General features: G+C 40.5%; 1 protein-coding gene across 2 annotated transcripts; it reads right to left on the reverse strand.

Moving 5' to 3' along the window:
- Nucleotides 1-6,587: 6,587 nt before the first annotated feature.
- On the reverse strand, nt 6,588-9,133 carry LOC122641524 (CTL-like protein DDB_G0274487). Of its 2 annotated transcripts, none has more exons than XM_043834782.1 (5): nt 9,035-9,133; nt 8,588-8,908; nt 7,582-8,490; nt 7,127-7,360; nt 6,588-6,772 (listed from the first exon to the last, which is right to left on the reverse strand). In XM_043834782.1, the coding sequence occupies exons 1-5, from the start codon at nt 9,047-9,049 to the stop codon at nt 6,590-6,592; spliced, it is 1,662 nt and encodes a 553-aa protein (XP_043690717.1). In that variant the 5' UTR covers nt 9,050-9,133; the 3' UTR covers nt 6,588-6,589. The 2 variants fall into 2 exon arrangements, with proteins under 2 accessions (XP_043690717.1, XP_043690716.1); XM_043834781.1 differs by having other exon boundaries at nt 9,032-9,127.
- Between the last annotated feature and the right edge of the window lie 18,014 nt (nt 9,134-27,147).

The raw sequence follows: 27,147 nt of genomic DNA on the forward strand, positions 1-27,147 counted from the left end.
AATCTTATTGGATTGGCTTCGAATTGGGGTATTGTGAAACTGAAACCAAACTGGACTACTGTAAACTGCTCAAAAAACCGAACTGAACCGAAACTGGTATAAACCAATAACAACCGGAAAACATTCAAAAAACAACCTGTTTTTCCCATAATTATGTATATATATATATATATATATACATGATAAAGCAAACACAAATTGAACCAAGCCTGATAACAAACTGATAAGAAAAACCGAAATCAACTTTTTCTTATTGGTTTGGTTTCAGATTCACCCATTCACACCCCGAACTCTATGAAACCGAATTGAAACACAAACCAAACTGACCCATTGACAAACCCTTAATATGGATGAACCAAACCATGACACATGGTATCAAAACTGGACCCAATTACTTTGGGATGTAGGTTCGGGGATACTATAATGTGGGTCCCATCATCTAACACATTTTCTCATTTTTCTGATCATTAATACTTGTGGGCTACCAATTGTGCACTCCGATTACCATTGAAAGGGATGTTTCCCTCGCTAACGTATTTGATGAAAATATTAATGCATAAGTTCATTCTCTCCATGTGGTAATTTTTCTAGCGTTGGCATCAGCGTTGGCATCTCTCTCTGTCTCTCTCTCCATATATATAAATATGAAAATTTTTGTTGTAACCAAGGTTAGTGAAAGAGAAATGATAACTTTACTTCTTTTGCCCTTTTAATATAAATAATGCTTTGTTTTCCCAAGAAAAAAATTCTCTTAATTTTCATGTAAATTTGAAGAGTATATGACAATGACAACTTTGATTCACCAAAAAAGAGACAATGACAACTTTGTTTTTTAGAATAAATATTTTGCAAATCAGCCCAAAATTCCCTAAGAGCAAAGGAGAGAGAGAGAGAGAGGTAGGGGGGATTGTGCTCCTCTCCAGGGAGCCTAACGCCCAGGGAGTGCCCAAGGGGTATCCAGCCGTTGGGTTTTACTGCACACATCCTGACAGCTGATTGTGCATGTACCGGGATGCGTGCGATACAGCCCAGCCATTAGATCCCCCCAAGCACTCCCTGGGCACTGGCTCCCTGGAGAGTAGTTGAATGGGGCGGGGTTGACTGTATCTAATCTATGAGATTTCGCATAATACCTACATTGGAGAACACCTTTTGGGTGCCAAGAATCTAACCGGAGAAAAGGCTCTCCCATCATCCACGCACACAGGGCCCATGTTTTGATAAAATTGGACATTTCTTGCGTAAGGGGTATCCAGCCGTTGGGTTTTACTGCACACATCCTGACAGCTGATTGTGCATGTACCGGGATGCGTGCGATACAGCCCAGCCATTAGATCCCCCAAGCACTCCTGGGCACTGGCTCCCTGGAGAGTAGTTGAATGGGGCGGGGTTGACTGTATCTAATCTATGAGATTTCGCATAATACCTACATTGGAGAACACCTTTTGGGTGCCAAGAATCTAACCGGAGAAAAGGCTCTCCCATCATCCACGCACACAGGGCCCATGTTTTGATAAAATTGGACATTTCTTGCGTAAGGGGTATCCAGCCGTTGGGTTTTACTGCACACATCCTGACAGCTGATTGTGCATGTACCGGGATGCGTGCGATACAGCCCAGCCATTAGATCCCCCCAAGCACTCCCTGGGCACTGGCTCCCTGGAGAGTAGTTGAATGGGGCGGGGTTGACTGTATCTAATCTATGAGATTTCGCATAATACCTACATTGGAGAACACCTTTTGGGTGCCAAGAATCTAACCGGAGAAAAGGCTCTCCCATCATCCACGCACACAGGGCCCATGTTTTGATAAAATTGGACATTTCTTGCGTAGCCCATTTAATCCTTTTGTAGATTCTATCTTCGCTTTCATGATGGTTCATAATAAATAAGTCCACTAAATTTAAAAAAATATAAAATTTGATCAGGATCAGTGAAAGTAAAAATTAATTGCATTTGGTCCATCTCCTTTGTACACTATTTTTGTTTTATTTTGATGAGATCCTTTTACACTGTTTATTTATTGGAAAGAGATCGCCAGCCGTTTATGTAGCGCATGCCGCTCTTGTGCCCTGACACAAGGGGTGTATGAAATGGCCACCATACCCCCTGAACCTCTGGGGCGATCATTTCACGTGTCCCTGTATCAAGGCGCAGGGGCGGTGTGTCTAGCGCGACCGGATGACATCCTTTCTCCCATTTATATATTTCATATTTTTTAATTACTTCCCGCATCATTGATGCTTTGAAGATAACCCTAAGCAATATATTATTAAGTGTTTGATGATATCCTAATTAAACAATACAGTAGATGTATACACATTTGAGTGACCTATGAGAGTAGACCAATAATGGAAGAAGAGATAAGGTTTTAACCAAAAAAAACAAAAAAGAAGAGATAAGGTTTTGTTACAATCACTTCATTCTCAATTCTCCTTGACCCGTGTGAGGGACGGCTTTGCGAATCATAGTAGTTTCCAGGGCCATGAATATTCACACAAATGGAATATTGAAGGAGTTGAGGGGGATGGAAGATCCAAAATTGATTTAACTATCAATAGGGAGTCATTTTGTAAATATATTTAATCTCAAGTGTTCCACTAAAAATTCGCTGAAATGAAGTCATAGAGTTTTGGTTGAACAAGTATGGCATATTTTTTATGGAATTTGGTATAGTTGTAGTTATCATTTTGAATAGAAGGAATCCATAAATAGACTTTGGAACTTAAAACAAGCAACAGTCACATCTATTGTCACCTTTTGCCAAACAACATTTTCAAAATCAGAATTGGATCCATTAAACCAGCTGATTCAGATCAGAATTGACCGTGATTGATCTTAATTCTGGTCGATCTAAATCGGTCAATTCTAAGGTTTTTGGGTCTAGATCATTGAGTTTCAGATATGAGGGTTTTGATTCTAAAATTTTAGTAAGACGGTCAACACTAAATTGAGACTTTATCGAAACCGAATCAAATTGTTTACACCGAAAATCGTAAACCTATTTAATAAATAGTTCAGTTTGATTTCAAAATTGAGACCGTTTAGTTAAACACTTCAGTTTGAACTATACATTAAGTCATTTAGGGACAGAATAAATAGTTATGATAAGAATAAAGAAATCCCACTAAAAAGTAGAAGACATTCAAACATTTTGAATAAAAAATTAAAATATATTAACAACTATAACCTTCCAATTATTAAAAAAAAACATAAACATTATACAATTCAATGTTAAATTTACTTCCATTTCAAAAAATAAAAAATAAAATAAAGAAAGAAGGCATTTGAATAAATAAATAAAAAAAAACTAATAAAACCATTTATTAAACAGATTGACTTCAATTAAAGAAATCTTGCATCAAACCAAACCAAACCATTTAACATCCTTAGTTTTTATTTTACCAATTCTAGGGTTTTGAGGTTGGTTCCGATCTGATCTAAATTGGAAATCGGTAAAGACCATTTCAATCCTCCATTCCAAGTTTAAAATCATTGATGCCAACCTAAAGTAAACTTGACTAATTATGTCCAATCCATAGTTAGCAAAAACGGGAACGGCAAAAAAATTAAAAAACAAACGATACGGGTTTTAAAAGTGTAAATTTCAAAAAAGTGAAACAAAAAATGTGGCAATATTCTCATATAAATTGAGGAATTTTTACTTGAATACCTGCTCTAATGTTCAAAACAATTACAATATCATCTAATATCTATTCCAAATTCATACACCATAACGTCAAAAGTCTTGTTGAGCAATGTGGCTTAGCTATGGTGTTGCTCACTCTTGTCAACCCAGTCAACACACTCAAGGAGTGATGATGCATGTTCAGTTTGAGTTGTGAGTCATTATTTTGAAAACTCTTTTCAGTAGATGGATCAGTTTGTAACTCAATTTCGGAGTCCGTGCATTAACCTTGAGTTGAATGTGATATCATGAGAAATATTGTAGTCTTTCAAGTCATCCTAACATAGAGAGAGAGAGAGAGAGAGTCAATCGAATCTATGTGAACAACAAACAATTTTGTATAAAAAAAATCCAAAAAAATGGAAATGCGTTTAAGAATAAAAGGGGGTCTGTTGCCTTTTTTTACCGTATGTTTGAGAAACAAACGAAAATACGCATTCGACTAATTTGCTTTGCTTTGTTCCATTGAGAGCTCGCTCAACCCAACCCCCTTTCTCAATTCTCAAGTGATCAAGTTTTCTAGTTGAGGAATGTTGAGAAGAAGACTTTTGTGTTCTAATCCAATAAAAACATTTTGGAAAAGAAACAAGAAAAGAGGAAAAAGGATTACTTAGACCTTCCAAACAAAGCCCTATCAGGAAAACAAATGTGTGATCCAAGTGAGACTTTGATTGCGTGTACGTGAGTTTGATCCGAAAGGGATAGGGTAGAGATGATGTATCTCTCAATAATACCAACAAAAAGAAAAACCCACTTACATATAAGAATAAGGTCTTTTAGTTTACCAAAAAAAAGAAAAAAGAATAAGGTCTTTTCCATGACAGAGAAAGTTAGTTAGGCTTCAATATTATTTGATAGCCCCTTCCCCAGGTGGGATCTTATTAAATTTAAGAGTGGACCTGTGGACTTAAGTTGTGTGGACCCAGTTTTATGGGCCACACCTTCCAACTACTGTTCTAATTGAAATAGGCCAAAAGCATATTGGACATATCTATGATCCAACGGCTAAGAATTACCCATCTATCTGTCCCAATTTGGCTTTGAGTGAAAAGGTTAATTGTACACTTGTACCATTAACCCTAGTTGTGGTCCATTCTTGTATCGCCAATTGGATGGTTTTGGGATTCTTAATTGGCAATTTATCCCTTGCTTGTTTGTTTACTTTCCAAACAAGGCTTTTGTCTCTTTCCATAATGCCCTTGCCCATGCTTTGGCAGACCGCCGGGGGGGGGGGCTCTAGATACCTATGCTATATTCTCTTTTTCTTGACATTTCCTAATACACTCTCTCTCTCTCTCTCCTCTAATTTTTATGAAGAAATCTTTGGGGTTGTCTCTGTCTTCCTTCCTATACAATAATCTCCCTAACCCCCAATAACAAATATCCATTACACAAACAGGGTCAAAATTAAATAGAGGTAATGCACTCTACTTTCAGACGGTCCCAAGAAAATGTTTGAATCGTCTGACGCCATTGTCTCCGATCAACTCCAGTCAAATATTTGTTCGCTGATGTACTCTCTATGTCTAGTAGAATCCGTCAATGGCAGAGAAGGTTGATATCTAGTCTTTTCGTCTCTCACAGAAAAACACTCCTTGATGGTGAAAACTGATGCAGTACATAAGACTAGAACCCTCAAAATCCTTATCCTTTTGTAACTACCACCATCAGGTAGTTTCCCTCATGGATAGGAAAGTGCACTAACCATTTTTTAACAAAACTAACTTAAGTGATGTGGCACTTTGGGTCACATCAGCCAACACCCCATAGATTGAACTAAAAACGGGGCCCTAATTGGGGTCTCATGATAGTGTAAGAGTCATGCTCCCGGACTAAGAACACTTTCAAAAAAACATAAGGGGAAAATGTTCTCTGCAGTGGGGGCTTAGGATGCGCCTAGACACATGGCGGTGGGCGAAATGACCACCTTGTCCCACCTCATGTGTCGAGGCACAGCCCTGAGCACTCCTGGCAAAGAACATCGTCCCAAAAATAATAAAATACAAAAGTCATTTCTATTGTGCACTTTCTTAGTCTAGCCCTTATGTAAGGTCTAGCTTCCTCTATAACTTGCCATCTTGTGAATCTTTAAAAATTAGATTTGAAGATTAGAAACATGGGAGAGAATTCAGCAAAACCTAAGTAAATGACATACATTGGGATGACTAAAGGGGGGTGTTTTACCAAAAAAAAACTAAAGGGAGGGAGGGAGGGGGGGAGTGGGAGATATAAAAAGCACACCAATGAGAGGGTGGAAGATAGAATCATTATATAGATGACCATGTTTTTTCTAAAGAGATTATCAATGAGGGCCCCACAACTCATTTTGTGAAAAGCCAGAGAGGGCAAGGGAAGGAATTCTTAATCCAGCATTCGAGAGAAATCTCAGTTAAACTTAAGTAACAGAATTCCGTAGGGCTGATTAAGACAGAAAAATAAAATTAATACATTAATAATACAATATAATACAATGAGCTAATATAGGAGCTACTTACAAAATATCTAATCAAAAAATTAATATCAAAATAAGACTTATTACAAAACGAATATCCCAAAAGGATCCCAAAGCTTGTGGGGGGGTTCATCACATGTCACTCATGTCGTCATGGGTCATCTAATGCATACGACAGTACACAAAGCTCTCCTCGTCCGGTAGCTTTTTGTAAATGGGTATCTTTAGTGGGTCCCATACACAGGTCTCCGTCCTCAAGAATCCAATAAAGAATCAATGGTCATGGTCAACATCATTATCCTCCACTTTCATATACAACTTTTGTGGAACAATTCTGGACCACCCGGTTCGGTTTGAGGCTCTGGTCTGTTCACAATTTGGTCCGACCTCCAACATAGAAATATTGCTCTCCTAATCCAAAATTTTGCTTGAGAGCAACACTTAAATCTTTCAAACTGAGAATCGGCGGGGAACAGGGACCCTAGGGGTGGGTACAAGAGAGGCTTTGCTAGATTCCATGAAGTCGATCCGCTCAGGAATTGTTTTATCAAATAGCCTGCTCTCCGGGTGCTCTGCATAACACACATAGTAACAGGCAACACATGCGTGTGGTAGCGCCATTCCAATCCGAGTCTGCAACATAAAAGAAACATATAGTGTGTAAGTTTCATTGATTTTCTGTTGTTTTATTTAGAATCAACTCTCAGTATGAAAACTCGGTGATTTTTAAGGTTTCTTGACATGAATTGGTTCGAAGCAGGATCAGTCAAAGTCAAATCGGCCGATTCACCAATCCAACTCCAATTTCATTTACTGGTATTGAAAACCGTGGTTGAAACTAAAATTGGAGTTTTCAGTCGATTCGGACTATTCAACCGATTCAATTTCAATTTCTTAAACCTTGCTTTGAACCAAAAATGAACATTGAGCCAACTTATGGTCTAAAAAGAAATGGCTGATCTAGGAAATAGAATTGCAAATACCCACCAAAAGGTATCCAATGAAGAATGCTAGGAGAGACACGGTGGCCGTAAAGCTCCGGTAAACCGCCCACGACCACGACGCGGTGACAAGGACGCAGATGGAGCCACTGCAAACTCCGGCCAAGAAACAAACCGCACTGGTTATATCCGAGTCAACCATGGCTTCCATCCCTTGCCTCTTAAACAATGCCCATGTGTCCTGTGATGCACTCACAAATCCCTTCCCATATGCAGCTATCTGCAGTAACACAGATCATATAACCATTTTCAATTTCCATCTTAAAACTTTAACAGGTTCATTTCAGTTATTTTGAGCCTGGTCTGGTCGAACCGGTTCAAAAATCGTGAACCAATGAGTAAAAACCCAACATTTCCAATTTTCAGAGGAATCCAGAAAGGGCAAAAAAAAGACTAGAAATGTTAATGGGTTAAGCCGTCAACAGCAACAGTGAAGAATACCTGAACGAAAGCCCAACCATTGCCGTAACTGAAGATGGTTTCCATGACATTAAGGCAGCAATGAGCGCAAGAGAACATGAACTCGTCTTCACCTTCAAGCAAATTGAGACCTCGAGCTACGATTCTCAAAGCTTCAATCGCAGGCACAAAGAAAGAACCCAGACAAGCGCTTCCAAGGTTCATTGTCAAGGCTCTCTGGAAGCAGAAATGGGTGTTTGATTGCATTCCTCTGAGATAATAGAGAGCTATAACTCGACTAACAGTTAAATTAGCAACATTTCTCATCACCTCTGCTACCCAAGCTAAGCTCAAGATCAGAGCGATTATGATTAATGGAGGGAAGTAGAAATTAAGAGCTCCGATTATTGCAAAAACCCAAACTGAAATCCAAATGAAACATATCCCAAGCATCGAATAAGTGGGTCGACTGAGATCTGGGAATTTCGCTGCCGGTTCAAGTGATTTGGAGAAGACTTTTGCACAGAACTTGGTTCTCTGCGTTACCCAACACGCATAGAGTCCATTACAGATTGCAAAGCCAAGAAGGGCCACACCAATTCCGTCCGTTGAAGGCTTCTGGAAGACGAGAAGAACAGATCCTGCAGCAAGGGAAGAGCCGAAGGTGCTCCAGATTATGAAATTAACCATGAATTGAGGCCATGATCTGACTGATTTCTGCCACAAGAAGGCAAGAATGATGCTTAAAACTGTTGCTCCTTCAGCTTGGGGAAGCCAATACTTTAACATCCTTTTCTCTGCTCTATGAGTCTTTCCATTTTCCAAGAGCCCCTGAACTCCCTTGAACACAAGAAAACCTACTAACCCAATTGCAGCAACGATGTGAAGGAGAAACAGAAACAGAGATATTCGATTCGTGTAATTCCTCGAATTCAGATTAGGCAATGTTCGCTGCTGCAACTATAAGAACCCACAAAAACCCAAAAACCATTAGAGTAGGTCTACAACTTCACATACCATAAAAATTCAAGATATCTATCTCACTTACTCCAGGAGTTGAAAGAGGGGGTTGTGAAGAAGGAGCTTGTGAAGGAGGTGCAGCTTGTGAAGGAGGTGGAACTTGTGAAGAACGTGGCGGTTGAACACGAACAGGTCGAACACCTTGAATAACAACTCTCAAAGGGTTCGATGGATTCAAATTCCGCAGCTTGGAAGTTGTAAATTCCGTCGGTGATGATTCTTGAACTAAATTTTCCGGCAAACCCATGTTTTCTTTTTCTGGTTCCTTCACATCTCCATTATCTTTCTCTTCTTCCCTCTTCTCACCTTCATCTTCTCTCACTGCAACTTCTTCGCTTGCTCCCATTGCCTAAGAAATTTTACAGAAGAATTAATCTCTGCAACATTAAACAAACTCTGGGGAAAAGGGCAAAAAAAAAACAGAGTCACGAACAAGAGAAGAAGATTAAAACAGATTTTTAGATGTTCTTACAACGTCAGCTGCGCCCATCTCTATCGGTAGGGTCTTCTCCGGCGGCGGCAGTCTCTGGTTGGTTCGTTTTAGTCTAATTTCCTATACAACACAGCTGGTTTTTGGCCTTTTAACCTCAACAAGACCTTCTTGTTCGGTCAGCACACGTGAACCAGTCAGGAGGGTTCGGAGGCTAATGGAGTTTTTGAAACTGACTGGGGCCCACTTAATCGAAGGGATTGGGGTTATACCATTGCGTGTGTGGTTAAGATTGAGCTGTGATGGAACAGGAATGAAAAGGGAATTTATGGGCATGGAAGGTACTGCTTAATAATGAGTCACTATAATTTGGAGTTTATGTTCAAATTAAAGTTTGTTATTATTAACAAATGACAATTAATGTAAGTGGAGTTACCTAAAACATTGAAAACATTCCACTGTTGGACACCAATTAAATTAAATTTGAGTCAATTTTTCCTTGACGTAACCCCAAAGTTGACCGTTGAGTAGGGTAATTCGGACTTGAGCCGCCCATGTATGTTTTTCTTGTGAGTTTAGTTGCTGATTCGGATACAGGTATGGTCAAAAGACTAAAGGGCGTATTCAATACACGAGACTCTCGCCATTGCGGGGGTCTGGGGAAGGTCATAATGTACGCAGTCTTAACCCTGCTTTTGCAGAGAGGCTTTTCCAGCTAAAAAATGCGACCACTTAATCACAATGGAGCAACCCTCGATCAAAAGACTAAAAAAAAAAAAAAAACAAAACAAAAAAAAAAGAAAAAAAAGAAGGGGAGCAGATTTTATGTAGGGTGTCAATTGGTCCATGTCTGGGCTATCAGTTTGGTTCCTTAATAGTTTCAGCGTTTAAGGGGTCAGGACTAGAGCTGGACCAATAAGTTAATCGGTTGCAAACTTGGGATTCAAAACCATTAACTAATGGGTGTGCTAGTTCTCGATTCTGGCCCAAAATTGATACTCTTAATTTTATGGACGGGCTTATTCATAAGGGATTTGTAATTTTACCATACAGTGAATCTGATCAGAGATTTTAAACTTGGAATCGAGTTCCATCGGTCTTTGCTGAACCTGATTTATATTGGATTGGAAGCAGCTAAAATCAGTTCCAAACACCTTAGAATCAGTCTTTAGATTTGAAAACCCAACAATCTATTCCCCAAAACCCTAGAATTGGTTGCCCTTGAATGTCTAGAATAAAGAGCAATAATATCCAATCTTGATCCAAATTAGTGAATTTGACTGATCTTGAGTTAGAGTTTTGAAACAAGTCTTATTTTGCTACAAAATTTATAGAGCCTCCTCCCCCCGCAAAGTCCCTTGCTCAGATATCAAATTTCAGTTCAATTGAAGTGGATTATGATGCAAAATATAACTTTCAAAAATAGGATTGCCTGAATGTTACTCAAATAGGTGTATTTATAACATAGTTGGAAAACCTGGTCACTCAGCCTTGTCAAACTCGGTCATGACGAGTCACGTTTTTTCTTATTTTTTAATGCAATAATTATGTATAAATTAGTAAAAAATTAGAAAACATTGAAAAATATGAGAAAACCAGAAAAACAAATCAAGGAATCACATAACAATACATTTTTTAGTTTATACCATTGAACAATAGAAGGGAGACGAGGTGTTGAGGGTTTCTTACTGTTTTAGAAACAAATTTATTATTTGACTCAACTCAATTTCTAAGTGAATCGACTTTATGATTTTTTAAAAAATGATTAAAATCCCAAAGTCTATCATGACTCGGATAAAAATACTGAGTCTTATTAGACTCGAACATTTTATGATCGAGTCTTGTCATTTTTTTACCCCAACCTAGTCTACACGACTCTTGACTAGGTTTTCCAAAATTTTGAATCGACTCGGGTCACTCAGCCTAGTCAAAACCCAATTTTCCCACTATGAACATGTAACTTCTTTTGATTGTTATTGTCTTCTTTTCAAAAGTTGTATAAATCAAAGGAGAAATAATATTTTGAATATAATTTATTAATTTGAAAGTGTATCATTATTATGTCATTGTCAAGAGTTGCCGATGTCTATACGTTTTTTGGTACACGCATGAAATGATAATATTTTACCTTTTTGGTGAAAGAAAAAATATGTTATATTAAAAAAGGCAAAGAAATAAAATTACAATTTATTTGACGCATCAAGCGGTAGGTACATAATCCTATGAATTCATTATATGCATGTGCATATGATCCTATCAAACATATTCCTATGGATTCGTTATATGGCTTCCTACCAAAAAATAGCCCTGTTTGTGCACCGTTCATGTCAATATGGGCAGCGCACCGTAGACGATCACGATCCTATTTCAGTCTTTAATAAATCATCCTTAAAAAACCAAAAGTTGGAAGGGACCGCAGCCTGCCTTTTAGACTTGTGAACCCAAAGAGGGGGAAAGTTTCTCATGTTGGTACCACATTACTCTCACATGGGTTTTGTTTTTATTATTTTCTCTCTCCATCTCCTATCCATGTGAAGTCCGTGTAGATGATACGTTTCCTAGCCGTCATTCTTGTGGCCACAATGTACCAAGGTATAAAATAATCCCTTGTGACAGAGATCTTATCAAGCTCCTGTCGTGCACCAATCCCTCGCCGCATAAAGAAATCTCAAATATCATAAGTGATATTAAGTTATTTTATCACATTCTCAGGGATTAACAACGTTGCTGACTCTTTGGCTCGGAGAGTTTTGCCCTATGCGAGTCAAACAGAATGGCAAACGACCTCCACTTCGTGGTTGTTTGATATTTGAAATTTGGACATCTTGCGCTCATCTCGTGCTTATAAATGGTCTGTTTGTTCGGTCTGATTTTAATTTGGTTGAAAAGGTTTTGATGTTATTAGGTCAATCCAAAATCAAACCGTTAAAGAAGTTTTTTGGTTTCGATTTGATTTCTTATTGATTTTTTGTTACCGGTTTATAATTGGGCTACCATCTGGTTGGTTCGGTCCAGTATTCGAGTTTACATATATATACATTAAAAAAATTGATAGAAAATCCTGGTTTTTTTTGTTTGGGATTTTCAATTTCTTTTTGGATAACTATTGTCCAGTACGTCTCGATTTTTTATCAGGTTCAGACCTGTTTTCAGTTTCGGCTCGTGTATTCAGTCAATGTGGTTTGGTTCGATTTCTACTATTCCGTAAAATCTCAATTCAAAATCAAACTGATACGAATTTGGTGCAAAGTGGACCAATCAGTTTCGGTCAATCGAACCGAGTCAAGCTGAACTATGATACCCTTCTCTCTCTCTCTCTCTCTCTCTCATACTTTTGTATCAACATATTAAGAGCTACCATTGCGACCTAGTGGTTGTAGGCTAGTGTCCGGAAACAATCTTTTCAGTAAAGTGAAGGTAAGACTTCGTATATTATGATCTTTGCTAACCCCGCAAAGTGGTAGGAACCTCGTGCATTGGGTACACCTTGCATTGATACACTGAAGAATATGATAAGTTGTTAATCACACGTTGATAGTCATGGACCGAAGTAAGGGTGTTAAATTGAACCAGAACCGAAAAACTGAAATCAAAATTGAACAACATAAATCAAACCAAACCGAACAAAATAATATTTTTGGTATTTTTCCGGTTTTCTGGTTTCCTGGGTTCAATTTTATTTTTGTTTCGATCCGGTCAGTTTTGCTTTCTGGATTAACACCCGGACATGGATTTGATAACGAGCTGAAACTTGCCTTACAAGAGAAAGAAATGTGCCAACGGTCTAAATACTTTCATGAAACCAAACATAAATGGATCCCCACAAAAGAAAAATAATATTCAAAAAGTCTTAATTACGTTCTTAATGATGCATGGTTAGATGTTAGAAACCTTCGAACTCCGAAAAAGAAAGCATTATCTTTTCATTTAATTTAGGGTAATTTACACATACCACCCCTGAGGTTTGACGAAAGGATGATTTTACCCCCCAATTTTGGAAAATTCTGCATACCCCCATGAGGTTTACAAACGGTAACAAATAAACTCATTCCGTCAGTTTATGACTAACACTGTTAAAATCAAAACATAAAATGACAAAAATACCCCTTCAAGAAAAAAAAAATTAAATAAAAAAAAAAACCTACAACTCATCTTCCCCAAATCGATTGGGGAAGATGAGTTATAGGTATCCCCATCGATTGCTCCATCCATGGCTTCTAATGGAACATCTCCGGTGAGCAAGACACAGACACTTCTACACCAAATTTAGAACCTTCCCTTTCAGAGATTGGAAATGCAAGACACGGAAGCTCACCGGAGATCTAAGGAATAGATCAATACAGAAACTGATAAAACATATCCTATCTAGGATATCCTCTTTGCTCGTAAGATGTCAAAAAAAAAGTAGAATTACTTTTGCAGAGAAAGAGGCCCGCAGGCCATGAGCGTGAAAAAGTGACCTTAACTACGAGTGGGTAACGGTTGTAATTTTGTTCTACTTAAAGGGCACACGTAAAAATTAAAACACTGGCTGTTCATCTGCTATAATTTCGTGACCGTTCGGGGTGTACAGTCGTAGCTACGAGTTGATTTTTTATCTGAATCTGGTGTATCTTCAGAGAAATTTTTAATACAAGGCATGGTCATTTCTGCTCCTATGTGATGAATTGGAGGAAATTGGAGCGGGCAGCGAATTGGAGGGGATAACGATTCCACCCACCCCACCCCTAGCTATAAAAGCTCCGAGGGAAAGACCTTTTTTTCTCAGAAGCTACTTGACTCCATTGAAGAGTAAAGTGCAAACAAGAAATGTTGTAGCAGCAAAAAGAAAGTAATTCCCTCAAAGGCTTCCCCTTCGCGGCGCCCGGGGGGTGGGGGTGGGGAGGGGGGATTAGTTAGGAGACTTCCCCTCTAAGAGTAAGAACTATAAAGCACATGACTCAAGACTATGTAAAGGGAGTCACGAGCCTCTCTCCACTTGATTATGCCATATGAAAAAAATATTATACATTGATCCTTAAATTCTACCATAATGTTACCAAAAATAAACTCTAGCCTAATTTTAGCACGTGACAATATTATAGGAGGCTATAGGTTTCTTACATGATATCCCAAAATATCCCACGGAGTTATCCTTCAGAATAACGATTGGAATACTGATGCGACCAATGAGCACTCCTTCGGCTCCCTCTTGTGCTGTGGAAGGTACTGCTTTCGTTGGAGGTGCCGGAATAGCTCCAACCTTTTTCTTAGGAGCTGGAGGAGGAACTTTTCTCCGGTATCTTCGGTCTGCTGCTTCCATGGGCAGATACCATACTCAGGAGTGCCACAGAGTTATCCTTTAGAATCTCGATTGGAATAATGATGCGACCAATGAGTTCTCCTTTGGCTCCCTCTTGTGCTTTGGAAGGTGCTACTTTCCTTAGATGCTCCAAAATAGCTCCAACCTTTTTCTTAGGAGGTGGAGGAGGAACTTTTCTCCGGTATCTTCGATGTGCTACTATGGGCAGCACAGATACCATACTCAGGAGTGCCATAGAGTTATCCTTTAGAATCTCAATTGGAATACTGATGCGACCAATGAGCTCTCCTTCGGCTCCCTCCTGTGCTTTGGAAGGTGCTGCTTTTCTTGGAGGTGCTAGAATAGTTTCAACCTTTTTCTTAGGAGTTGGAGGAGGAACTTTTCTCCGGTATCTCCGGTGTGCTGCTGCCATGGGCAGTATAGATACCATACTCAGGAATGCCACAGAGTTATCCTTCAGAATCTTGATTGGAAAACTGATGCGACCAATGAGCTCTCCTTCGGCTCCCTCCTGTGCTTTAGAAGGTGTTGCTTTCCTTGGAGATGCCAGAATAGCTCCAACCTTTTCTTAGGAGTTGGAGGATGAACTTTTCTTCGGTATCTCTAGTGTGCTGCTGCCATGGGTAGCACAGATACCATACTTAGGAGTGCCATAAAGTTATCCTTCAGAATCTCGATTGGAATACTGATGCGACCAATGAGCTCTCCTTCAGCTCCCTCCTGTGCTTTGGAAGGTGCTACTCTCCTTGGGGGTGTAGAAATAGCTCCAACCTTTTTCTTAAGAGCTGGAGGAGGAACTTTTCTTCGGTATCTCCAGTGTGCTGCTGTCATACTCAGGAGTGTCACGGAGTTATCCTTCAGAATCTTGATTGGAATACTGATGCGACCAATGAGTTCTCCTTCGGCTCCGTCCTGTGCTTTGGAAGGTGTTACTTTCCTTGGAGGTGCCAGAATAGCTCCAACCTTTTTCTTAGGGGCTAAAGGAGGAACTTTTCTCCGGTATCTAAGGTGTGTTGCTGCCATGGGCAGCACAGATACTATACTCAAGAGTACCATAGAGTTATCCTTCAGAATCTTGATCGAAATACTGATGCAACCAATGAGCTCTCCTTCGGCTCCCTCCTGTGCTTTGGAAGGTGTTGCTTTCCTTAGAGGTGCCGGAATAGCTCCAACCTTTTTCTTAGGAGCTAGAGAATGAACTTTTCTCTGATATCTCCGGTGTGTGGCTGTCATGGGTAGCACAGATACCATACTCAGGAGTGCCACGGAATTATCCCGATTGGAATACTGATGCGACCAATGAGGTCTCCTTTGGCTCCCTCCTGTGCTTTGGAAGGTGCTGCTTTCCTTGGAGGTGCCGGAATAGCTCCAACCGTTTTCTTAGAAGCTGGAGGAGGAACTTTTCTCTGGTATCTTCGGTGTACTGCTGCCATGGGTAGCACAGATACTATACTCAGGAAAGCCACGGAGTTATCCTTCAGAATCTTGATTGGAATACTGATACAACCAATGAGCTCTCCTTCGGCTCCCTCCTGTGCTTTGGAAGGTACTGCTTTCTTTGGAGGCGTCGAAATAGCTCCAACCTTTTTCTTAGCAGCTGGAGGAGGAACTTTTCTCTGGTATCTCCGGTATGCTGCTGCCATGGGCAGCACAGATACCATACTCAGGAGTGCCACGGAGTTATACCAATTGGAATATTGATGTGACCAATGAGCTCTCCTTCGACTCCCTCCTGTGCTTTGGAAGGTGCTGCTTTCCTTGGAGGTGCCGAAATAGCTCTGATATTTTTATTAGGAGCTGGAGGAGGAACATTTCTTCGGTATCTCCGGTGTGCTGCTGCCATGGGCAGCACAGATACCTACTCAGGAGTGCCACGGAGTTATCCTTTAGAATCTCGATTGGAATACTGATTCGACCAATGAGCTCTCCTTTGGCTCCCTCCTGTGCTTTGGAAGGTGCTGCTTTCCTTGGAGGTACCAAAATAGCTCCAACCTTTTTCTTAGGAGCTGGAGGAAGAACTTTTCTTTGGTATCTCTAGTGTGCTGCTGCCATAGACAGCGCATATACCATACTCAGGAGTGCCACAGAATTATCCTTCAGAATCTCGATTGGAATACTGATGCGACCAATGAGCTCTCCTTCGGCTCCCTCCTGTGCTTTGGAAGGTGCTGCTTTCCTTGGAGGTGCCGGAATAGCTCCAACCTTTTTCTTAGGAGCTGGAGGAGTAATTTTTCTCTGGTATATCCGGTGTGCTGCTGCCATGGGCCGCACAGATACCATACTCAGGAGTGCTACGGAGTTATCCTTCAGAATCTCGATCAGAATACTGATGCGACCTATGAGCTCTCCTTCAGCTCCCTCCTATGCTTTAGAAGGTGCTGAAATAGCTCCAACCTTTTTCTTAGGAGCTGGAGGAGGAACTTTTCTCCGATATCTCTGGTGTGTTGCTGCCATAGGCAACACAGATACCATTCTCAGGAGTGCCACAGAGTTCTCCTTCAGAATCTCGATTGGAATACTGATGCGACCAATGAGCTCTCCTTCGGCTCCCTCCTGTGCTTTGGAAGGTGTTGTTTTCCTTGGAGGTACCAGAATAGCTCCAACTTTTTTCTTAGGAGCTGGAGGAGGAACTTTTCTCCGGTATCTCCGGTGTGCTGCTGCCATGGGCAGCACAGATACCATACTCAAGAGTGCCACAGAGTTATCCTTCAGAATCTCGATTGGAATACTAATGTGACCATTGATCTCTCCTTCGGCTCCCTCCTGTGCTTTGGAAGGTACTACTTTCCTTGGAGGTGCCAAAATAGCTCCAACCTTTTTCTTATGAGCTGGAGGAGTAACTTTTTTTCAGTATCTCTGGTGTGCTGCTGCCATGGGCAACACAGATACCATACTCAGGAGTGCCACGGAGTTAACCTTCAGAATCTTGATTAGAATACTGATGTGACCAATGAGCTCTCCTTCGGCTCCCTCCTGTGCTTTAGAAGGTGCTGCTTTCCTTGTAGGTGCCGGAATAGCTCCAACCTTTTTCTTAGGAGCTGGAGGAGTAATTTTTCTCTGGTATCTCCGGTGTGCTACCGCCATGGGCCGCACAGATACCATACTCAGGAGTGCTACGGAGTTATCCTTCAGAATCTCGATCGGAATACTGATGTGACCTATGAGCTCTCCTTCGGCTCCCTCCTGTGCTTTAGAAGGTGCTGCTTTCCTTGGAGGTGCTGAAATAGCTCCAACCTTTTTCTTAGAAGTTGGAAGAGGAACTTTTCTCCGGTATCTCTGGTGTGTTGCTGCCATAGGCAACACAGATACCATACTCAGGAGTGCCACGGAGTTATCCTTCAGAATCTCGATTGGAATACTGATGCGACCAATGAGCTCTCCTTCGACTCCCTCTTGTGCTTTGAAAGGTGTTTTTTCCTTGGAGGTGCCGGAATAGCTCCAACCTTTTTCGTAGGAGCTGGAGGAGTAATTTTTCTCTGGTATCTCCGGTGTGCTGCTGTCATGGGCCGCACAGATACCATACTCAGGAGTGCTACGGAGTTATCCTTCAGAATCTCGATCGGAATACTGATGTGACCTATGAGCTCTCCTTCGGCTCCCTCCTGTGCTTTAGAAGGTGCTGCTTTCCTTGGAGGTGCTGAAATAGCTCCAACCTTTTTCTTAGAAGTTGGAAGAGGAACTTTTCTCCGGTATCTCTGGTGTGTTGCTGCCATAGGCTGCCATAGGCAACACAGATACCATACTCAGGAGTGCCACGGAGTTATCCTTCAGAATCTCGATTGGAATACTGATGCGACCAATGAGCTCTCCTTCGGCTCCCTCTTGTGCTTTGAAAGGTGCTATTTTCCTTGGAGGTACCAGAATAGCTCCAACCTTTTTCTTAGGAGTTGGAGGAGGAACTTTTCTCCGGTATCTCCGTTGTGCTGCTGCCATGGGTAGCATAGATACCATACTCAGGAGTGCCACGGAGTTATTTTTCAAAATCTTGATTGGAATACTGATGCGACCAATGAGCTCTCCTTTGGCTCCCTCCTGTGCTTTGGAAGGTGCTGCTTTCCTTAGAGGTACCAGAATAGCTCCAACTTTTTTCTTAGGAGCTGGAGGAGGAACTTTTCTCGGGTATCTCCAGTGTGCTACTGCCATGGGCAGCACAGATACCATACTTAGGAGTGCCACGGAGTTATCTTTTAGAATCTCGATTGGAATGCTTTGGAAGTGTCTTGCTTTCCTTGGAGGTGCGAATAGCTCCAACCATTTTCTTAGGAGTTGGAGATCTCCGGTGTCTTCCCATAGACAACACGATACCATACTCGGAGTGCCACGTAGTTATCCTTAGAATCTCGATTAGAACACTGGTGTGACTAATGAGCTCTCCTTTGGTTCCCTCTGTGCTTTAGAAGGTGCTGCTTTCCTTGGAGGTGCCGAAATAGCTCCAACCTTTTTCTTAGAAGCTGGAAGAGGAACTTTTCTCCGGTATCTCCGGTGTGCTGCTGCCATAGACAACACAGATACCATACTCAGGAGTGCCACGTAGTTATCCTTCAGAATCTCGATTAGAACACTGGTGTGACTAATGAGCTCTCCTTTGGTTCCCTCCTGTGCTTTAGAAGGTGCTGCTTTCCTTGGAGGTGCCAGAATAGCTCCAACCTTTTTCTTAGAAGCTGGAAGAGGAACTTTTCTCCGGTATCTCCGCTGTGCTGCTGCCATGGGTAACACAGATACCATACTCAGGAGTGCCATGGAGTTATCCTTCAAAATCTCGATTGGAATACTGATGCGACCAATGAGCTCTCCTTCGGCTCCTTCCTATGCTTTGGAAGGTGCTGCTTTCCTTGGAGGTGATAGCTCCAATCTTTTTCTTAGGAGCTGGAGGAGGAACTTTTTTTCGGTATCTCCGGTGTGCTGCTGCTATGGGCAGCACAGATACCATACTCCGGAGTGCCATGGCTAGGAAACTCCAATTTGATTCTCTGACGAATGTGGCTGCTTTCATTATCAATCCTTGGGTGCTGGTAGGGGACTGGAATGCTTACTTGAGTTGTAGGGACAAAGTGGGTGGGCGACCAATCTCTCAATCTCATGTTCTCAACTTCAATCAGTTCATTAATTTGGCCTGTGTAGCTGAAATTCCCCAAGTGGGGTCTCCTTTTGCATGGACCAACAGACAATTTGGTGGAAGAAGAATTGATTCCAAGTTGGACCGGTTCCTTTGTAATCCGGAGTGGCTTTCTCTCTTTCCAAGGGCCAAAGTTACTTCTGAACTTCTAAGTTCTTCTGACCATAAGGCAATAATATTGCAGACGGAGGAGAATATCTATAGAGCAAAATGCCCATTTCGATTTGAGGAGTTCTGGGCAACAGAACCGAATTTCTTGGAAGTAATAAACTTCAACTGGAATGCAATAAATCTCAGAGGTTCCTCTTCTTTTAGATTATGTAGTAAGTTAAGGAACTTGCAAGGAATGCTAAAGGACTGAAACAAAAATCAGAGTGGGAACATATTTCACAATAAAGACGAGACACAAAAAATCCTTGCAGACATTTATCAAGTTCCTCCCCATTTGAGAACGGAAGACTGGTTCCACGAAGAGAAATACTTTCTTGCTATCCTGCGGAAGTTTAACCACAAAGAGGAAATCTTATGGCAACAAAAATCAAGGGTGGATTGGATTCAGAATGGTGATCGGAATACTAGGTTCTTCCACTTAACTACAGTGAAGTGGAGAGTTAGAAACTTCATCAAATCCATTAACTCTAATGGCATCACCTTCACAGAGGAATCTGACATTGGTAGGGAATTAACTTCATTCTACAAGGATCTATATTCAACTAAAAATCCACCGGTGGTTGGTGGCTACCTTGATCCAATAAGAGATAGAGTTAATTCTGATGATAATATAGCTCTTATTAGGCCAGTTTCAGATGAGGAGATCTTCAAAACTGTTATGTCAATGCCATCCAATAAGTCTCCAGGTCCAGATGGGTTTCCTGGTTTGTTCTTTCATAAAACTTGGGATGTTATTGGCAGGGATATTTCAGAGGGTATTAAAAGTTTCTTTTGGACTGGGAGGTTCTCTCTTCAAATGAATCATACTTTTATCTCTCTCATTCCGAAGGTTGACTATCATACATCCATTGGTGAACATAGGCCCATCAGCCTGTGTAACTTCACATACAAAATCATTTCTAAGATTATGGTTAATAGGCTACGACCTATTCTGAGTCGCATCATCTCCTTCAATCAGAATGGATTTATCAAGGGGCGTCACATTCAGGACAATGTTCTTATATGTCATGAGCTCCTCCACAAAATTAAGAAGACTAGAACAGGCCGAAAAGGCCTTTTCTCACTTAAAATCGACATGAATAAAGCCTATGATAGATTGGAGTGGTCTTTTCTCAGGAGTGCTTTGCTGGCCTATGGGTTTGACAGTGACTGGGTACAAAAAATTATGTTCTATGTAGAGAACACATAGATGGGAATTCTGTTGATTGGTTCACCACTCCCCTTTTTTTGCCCTTCCAGAGGTATTAGGCAAGGGGATCCTCTGTCGTCCTATCTTTTAATGTTATGCGCGGAAGTGCTCTCTACTAAACATGCCATTACAATGCCAGACAGACAAATTAAAGGGATTCAAATCAACAGAGGCAGGGAAAGAATCTCGCATATGGCATTTGCAGATGATCTCATCCTATTTGGGGAAGCTCCTATGGAGGAAGCTCGAGCATTTAACGGGGTGTTGGAGGAATACTGCAAATATTCAGGTCAAGCCATTAATATCAATAAAACAAGGACCCACTTCAGTCACAACGTGGATTCATTGATCAAAAGACAGATGAGGGAATTTTTTTAAATCAGCCCAACATCCTCATTAGATAAGTATCTGGGGTTTCCTTATGTGGGAGGTAAGTTATCTAAAAATCACTGCTCAAATCTGTTGGCAAGAGTAAATAAAAAACTCCAGCATTGGAAGACACAATTCCTCAGTCCAGCCGGCAAATTAGTGCTAGTATAGTCAACATTGTCTGCTATGCCATTATATGTAATGTCTTGTTTTAAGCTCCCGACTTCCATTCACAAGTCCTTGGATGCTTCTAGCAGGAACTTCTTCTGGTCTAATGGCAGCAAGAGTATGGTTCCCACTATTGCTTGGGCTACTATTTGCGAACCCAAGAGTTTTGGTGGTCTTAACATAAAACAGTCGGCTGCTATGAACCAAGCCTTACTTGCCAAGAAAGCATGGGAACTGCTCACATCTCAGTACTCGTTGTGGGGGAGATTGATGAAAAACAAATACTTTCCAAACACTTCTTTCCTCATAGCATCTTGCCCTTCTAATGCATCTTGGGGTCGGAAATCAGTATGCTCTACAAGAGATCTTATCAGGAAGGGCCTTTTTATCCAGGTAGGGGATGGGCAGTTTATTGACCCTTGGATTGATTATTGGATTCCATCGCATCCTCCTTCTACCGCTCCATATCCAATGCCTAGTAATGCACCGAAGCGGGTTGCGGAGTTAATAGATTGTTCTAATGGCTCTTGGAAAAGAGATATGATTTTTCATTGGTGGCCTCTAGATGTGGCATTCCGAATACTTTCAATCCCTATTCCATTGTTCCCTAGGGAGGATAAATTCATATGGGCAGCAACGTCTAATGGTATGTTTACTGTGGCTTCTACATACAGTATTGTGTTGAATGGCTTCTCTCATCAAATTGATCCTCTTTGGCTCAAGATATGGCATGTCCCTGCAGTTCCTAAGCTGCAACACCTTATTTGGAAAATTCTCTATCACAAACTACCCCTACCTGACCTATTAATTAGTAGAGGGCTAAATCTGAGTCCCTATTGTTCTCTTTGTCTTGAGCACTACCAATCTATGGAGCATTTGTTTGGCGGCTGCAGGATCACTAGTCAAGTTTGGCAACAAGCGGGGTTACTTCATCTTTTCACGAATCAGTCAATGACTTCGGCAATTCGCAATCTAATTAAAGGTCATAATGATTTCGATAGGGATTGTATCCTGATGATTTCTTATTGCTGCAGTATCTTGTGGAACATTTGGATCGGTTATTGGGATTGGACCTTCCGTCAACAGACTTTCAACCCAAGAGTGATTGTTCTTAGAGCAATCACAGGGGCAAGAGAAAATATGGCCTAAATTTTATGGAGATGTAGACCCATAGTCCCCTACTCACATACCAAGTGTCAACCCAGCCGGAATTTTCCATGTGGCAAAATAGACCTTAAAAATCAAGGACCATGCATGGATGTAATTCACAATATCAGCACTGTATCAGTTGTCGATGATACCGATACATATTGGCCATATCAACCCGTTAGACTCATAGGCCCCATACTCACCTATTTAATGTCAGCCCAACCAGAGTTTTCCATGAGGCAAAAAAATTCTAGTCATACCGAGCTGTATTGGCCCCAGACTGGATCAAAAATCCAGTCGATCCAAATATTGTGTTGACTTATCCATAACGATCAAATATCGGTATCAATCACGACTGATTCTGATACGAATCAGACAATATGGCCGATCTAATACCAATACATAACACTATGGGACCATGGAATAGTACATACCATTGGTAGGAGTACTATAAGGGACAATGGGATACATGCACATACATAAGAGCGTATTTGATTGAATTTGCTTTGAAATTTGATAAGTGACTAACTAATTTGGATCATCTCCTAATCTCTATCCATCTGTCGAAATTGCCACGTTATCACACTATCCTTCAACATCCAAAAAGTAAAATGGGTAGATGTAAAGACAATTTTCATATCAGGATTAAGTTTTGTTTCTCTTGAATTTGAAAAGTAAAATAAAAATTACATCTATAAAGTATGTTTCGAATATGGCAAGAGATTTATGAATTTTATATAATCATGTGTTGAATAATGATTACAAAGTTTATATTTTTCTTTTCTTAAATTTTTCTTGCAACCAAACAGAGCAAATTAATAAGTTTACACAAGGTTGGAAAAGATTTCCTCTTGTTCCCGTTTCACACCAACCTTGTAACCAAAGAGAGCTATCATTTGGTAAATTACTCTTCCATCCTCACCCACTGTCACATCGAACCAAAAACAAGAAGAATGTCTTTTAGTTATGTCATTTTGCCCCCCACACTGTGTCTGGACATGACCTCCCTCAACATAGAACATTTTCCCTACTATAGTACCCAAGGATTTAGCTCATGGTATAGACACCGATATCAGTCATCAGTGATACCGTTATATATCGGCTGAATCAAGTTGATACTAGATTAAAACATCAATTTTTTTAAAACAAAAAATTAAGAGTATGATTTTGGTTTTCACAATGGGTAGGATGGTAAATTTATGTGCTCCTGTGTCATGACACAGGAACAGTAACACCAGTCAATCCATTTCAGTAGGTACTGATTTCAAGCTGATTCAATATTGATGCCTATACCCGTGATAATTTGAGTAAACTCCTGATCAGGGTTTTAGTAATTGGTATTAGTCTTGACTCTTGACTGATATCGATCCAATACTGATTCAGATCGGTCCGGATTGGATAGCTTTATCCTTGTTTTCTTTAAAAAAAAATGAAATTTTATATGTTTTTATACATGTGTCTGTACCTAACCACCGATACAGGATTGACTAAGATTCGATATTGATCTCCACCAATACCGATCTGATACATATTCATCAAACCATGTTCTTGAGGGAAAATTATTCTCTCCAATTCCTTAAAGTGTGGCAAAACGATAATGCTAGATGAATATGTCAACACCTGACAACTGCCACATCCAACGATCTATATCAATGAGTTTAGACGGTTGAATCATCCTGTATACTAGAATTGATGGACATAGGGAACCGAGACGCAATTACATCTAAAAGGCCCTTCCTATATGTCTCCCCACCTAACATTGTTATGATATTCTCACGCAATATCTCCACCTAACACTCCCCCTCTCAAGATGTCCGGATTATTTATTCATTTATGGTAGCACGTGATAAATTAAGGGTCAAACAGTCAACATTCACCAGAGATCTGGATCCCACTTTTTCCTGGTTTTTTGTATGTTCAACTTGTCCCCAACCAATCGGCATACCTTATCTCAGTGGTCTCACCACTCTTTGTTTATTAATAAATAAATTAATTAAACACCACTAAAGACCATAGTTGGAAAATCGGGTTTTCTCATTTGACTATTTTTAAGAAAAACCTAGTGAATTGGTCTTGTCAAACCCGATCAAGATGAATAGCGTTTATTATTTTTTTTAATGTAATAACTATGTATAAATTAGAAAACAATAAAAAAATACATAGAAAAACAAGAAAAAAAAAAAAATCAAGAAATCACATATCAATGCATTTTGAGTTTATACTACTGAACAAGAGAAGAAGGGAGTCGAGGAATTGAAGGTTTCTTACTGTTTTATAATACGAATTTACTATTTTACTCAACTTAATTTCTAAGTGAACCTACTTTATAGTTTTTTTAAAAACAACAAAACTTGCCAAGTTTGTCATGACTCAGGTAAAAATACCGAGTCTTATTTGACTCGGACGGTTAATGACCTAGTCTCGTCATTTTTTTTACCATGACCTTGTGTACACAACTCTTGACCAGGTTTTCCGAACTTATGACTTTACTCGGGCGACTCGTCCCAGTCAAAACCCAGTTTTTCAACTATGCTAAAGACATAAAACATGATTCTGAGCACACTCACTAAAATGTGGGTGGGACCCACCAGATGGAGCAAATATAAGGGAAAATTACATGATTAGCTACTTTGGGATTTTCATTTACAAAACTGTCCACCCTATGTTTGAGTTAACAAAAATAGACAAAAACAAGTTTTGTTTTACGAAACTAGACAAAACAGTGACTCTCCTTCCTTCCTCGGCAGTTCCCCTTTGAAAAAATCTCTTTTTTTTTCCTTTGTTACTTGGGGTAGCAAAGAATGATGGTGGTTGGGACAAGGGTAGGGCTGCAGGGAACGGAGGATGCCTAGGCGAGAAGGCAATGATAGGGGTAAAAATGTCTAAAAAAGTAAGTGTGGGAGGGAGAGACACTATTTTGTCCAGTTTTGTAAACCTTAACTTGTTTTTGTCTATTTTTGTTAACTCAAACATAGGGTGGACAGTTTTGCAAATGAAAACCCAAAAGTAACTAATCATGTAATTTTCCCCAAATATAACGTTTGGTAAACGTTCAGAACTTCAGATAAAAGCTACGGGCCAATCCCGATCGGTTTTGGTCGGACCATTTTGGGTTACATTAGTAAATGTGACTAAGTTGGGCTGCCGATAGTTTTCTTATCTATTCTCGTATTATTAGGACCGAAAGAGTTACTAATGATCTACACAAATTACGGAAATCTAAGGGTTAGCTGGGGAAAACTCGGTTCATAAATGGTTTTAAACGTGTCGGATTCTAAGGGGTCAATCTCGGCCAGGAGAGAATTGATTTGGTCCCTTGCTAGCCATATCAGGTTGGTTTCAGTTTTTCCTGCTCGGACTAAGTAGTGCGGGCCTGGCAGTGTAATCCCTAGATTAGATGTTGTTGCTCTCGAGATCTTCCTCTCGCGATCCAGTTCCGTCTTGCACACAATAGAATTAGAAGATTGAGCGGGTAAGCATCTAGGAATAGGTTCCGGGGGGGATTCTCTAATGCCTAATTTAGATCTCAGAGCAAAACTACAATTAACAGGGCCGGAGATGGAAAACTTGGTTCCAGAGCTTCAAGGTCTAAACCGATGGAACAGTCGAAGTCTTACCCTTATCTCTCCCCTCTCTTCTTATTTATATGACCTTGTCTCAAATGTCCTCCTCCTTCGAGTTGCATATTCCTCAGGTTAGGCAGGAGATTCGAACGGGAACAGTTAATCAAATTTGTTAGTATTGTCAATGATTGTGCTCTTAGTAGAACATGTGTAAAGTCCCTTACGGGGCCATAAATATTGATCCGACCGGGTTGTTGGTTCTTATTTTCTGAACCGTTCTCTGGTTCGGCCATGTTACGTGTGTCTTCATGCTATTGGAGATTAGATTCTATATATATCAAATATAACTTTAGTTAGCTTTCAAAAAACAAAAAGAAGGGGGATTGCTGCCTGGCTATGTGGTCATTGTGCCAGCATGAGGGCCAATGGGAGCCCGCAAAACAAGCATCCAACTAAGGGGCAGGGTGGTCATTTTATGGTGCCCTATGTTTGGGCACATAGGATGCTGTTGGGCACTTTTTTTTTCTTCAATAATTAGTTATACTTCACCATAATGTTTTTATATTATAGTATAGGATTGACATTCTCTGTAGGGAGCATGACCTTCGCATACGCGAAAGGTGTGGCAGTCATTACCCTGTACCCCTGCAGTCATTACCCAACGCTCCCACGCCTCTTTATCTAGGCGTGGGTGGTACATTCTCCTAGAGAGAACTTTTCTCCTACAATATAAGATCGATTTTCACATAAAATCGTGTCTGGACCACGATCAAAAATTCAATCATTTATGTGCAAGAATCGAGTATTGTTCAATCATTAAAATGTTGAACTTTGTTCAAAAGCATGGTCGTCGTAAAGTCTTTCTACTCAAAATCGTAAAAGGAAATCGTATAAGGTTTTCTGCAGGACTTTAGTCCCACGGTTTAGAGACTGTACATGTCTCCGCCAATAACAATATGTACATGTCTCTGCCAATAACAATATGATATGCATTGGATGCTTTCCCTTACGGGTGGGGACAGATCTGACCCCTCCATGGGATGTGGATCCCACACCCTAGAGGCGGGTTCCATACCCCCATGGAGAGTTCAGATCTGTCTCTACCCATCCCTATGTGGGTAGCAGATCTGG

The sequence above is a fragment of the Telopea speciosissima genome, chromosome 10 (genome assembly GCF_018873765.1).
Source record: "Telopea speciosissima isolate NSW1024214 ecotype Mountain lineage chromosome 10, Tspe_v1, whole genome shotgun sequence".
Classification (NCBI taxonomy): Eukaryota; Viridiplantae; Streptophyta; class Magnoliopsida; order Proteales; family Proteaceae; genus Telopea; species Telopea speciosissima.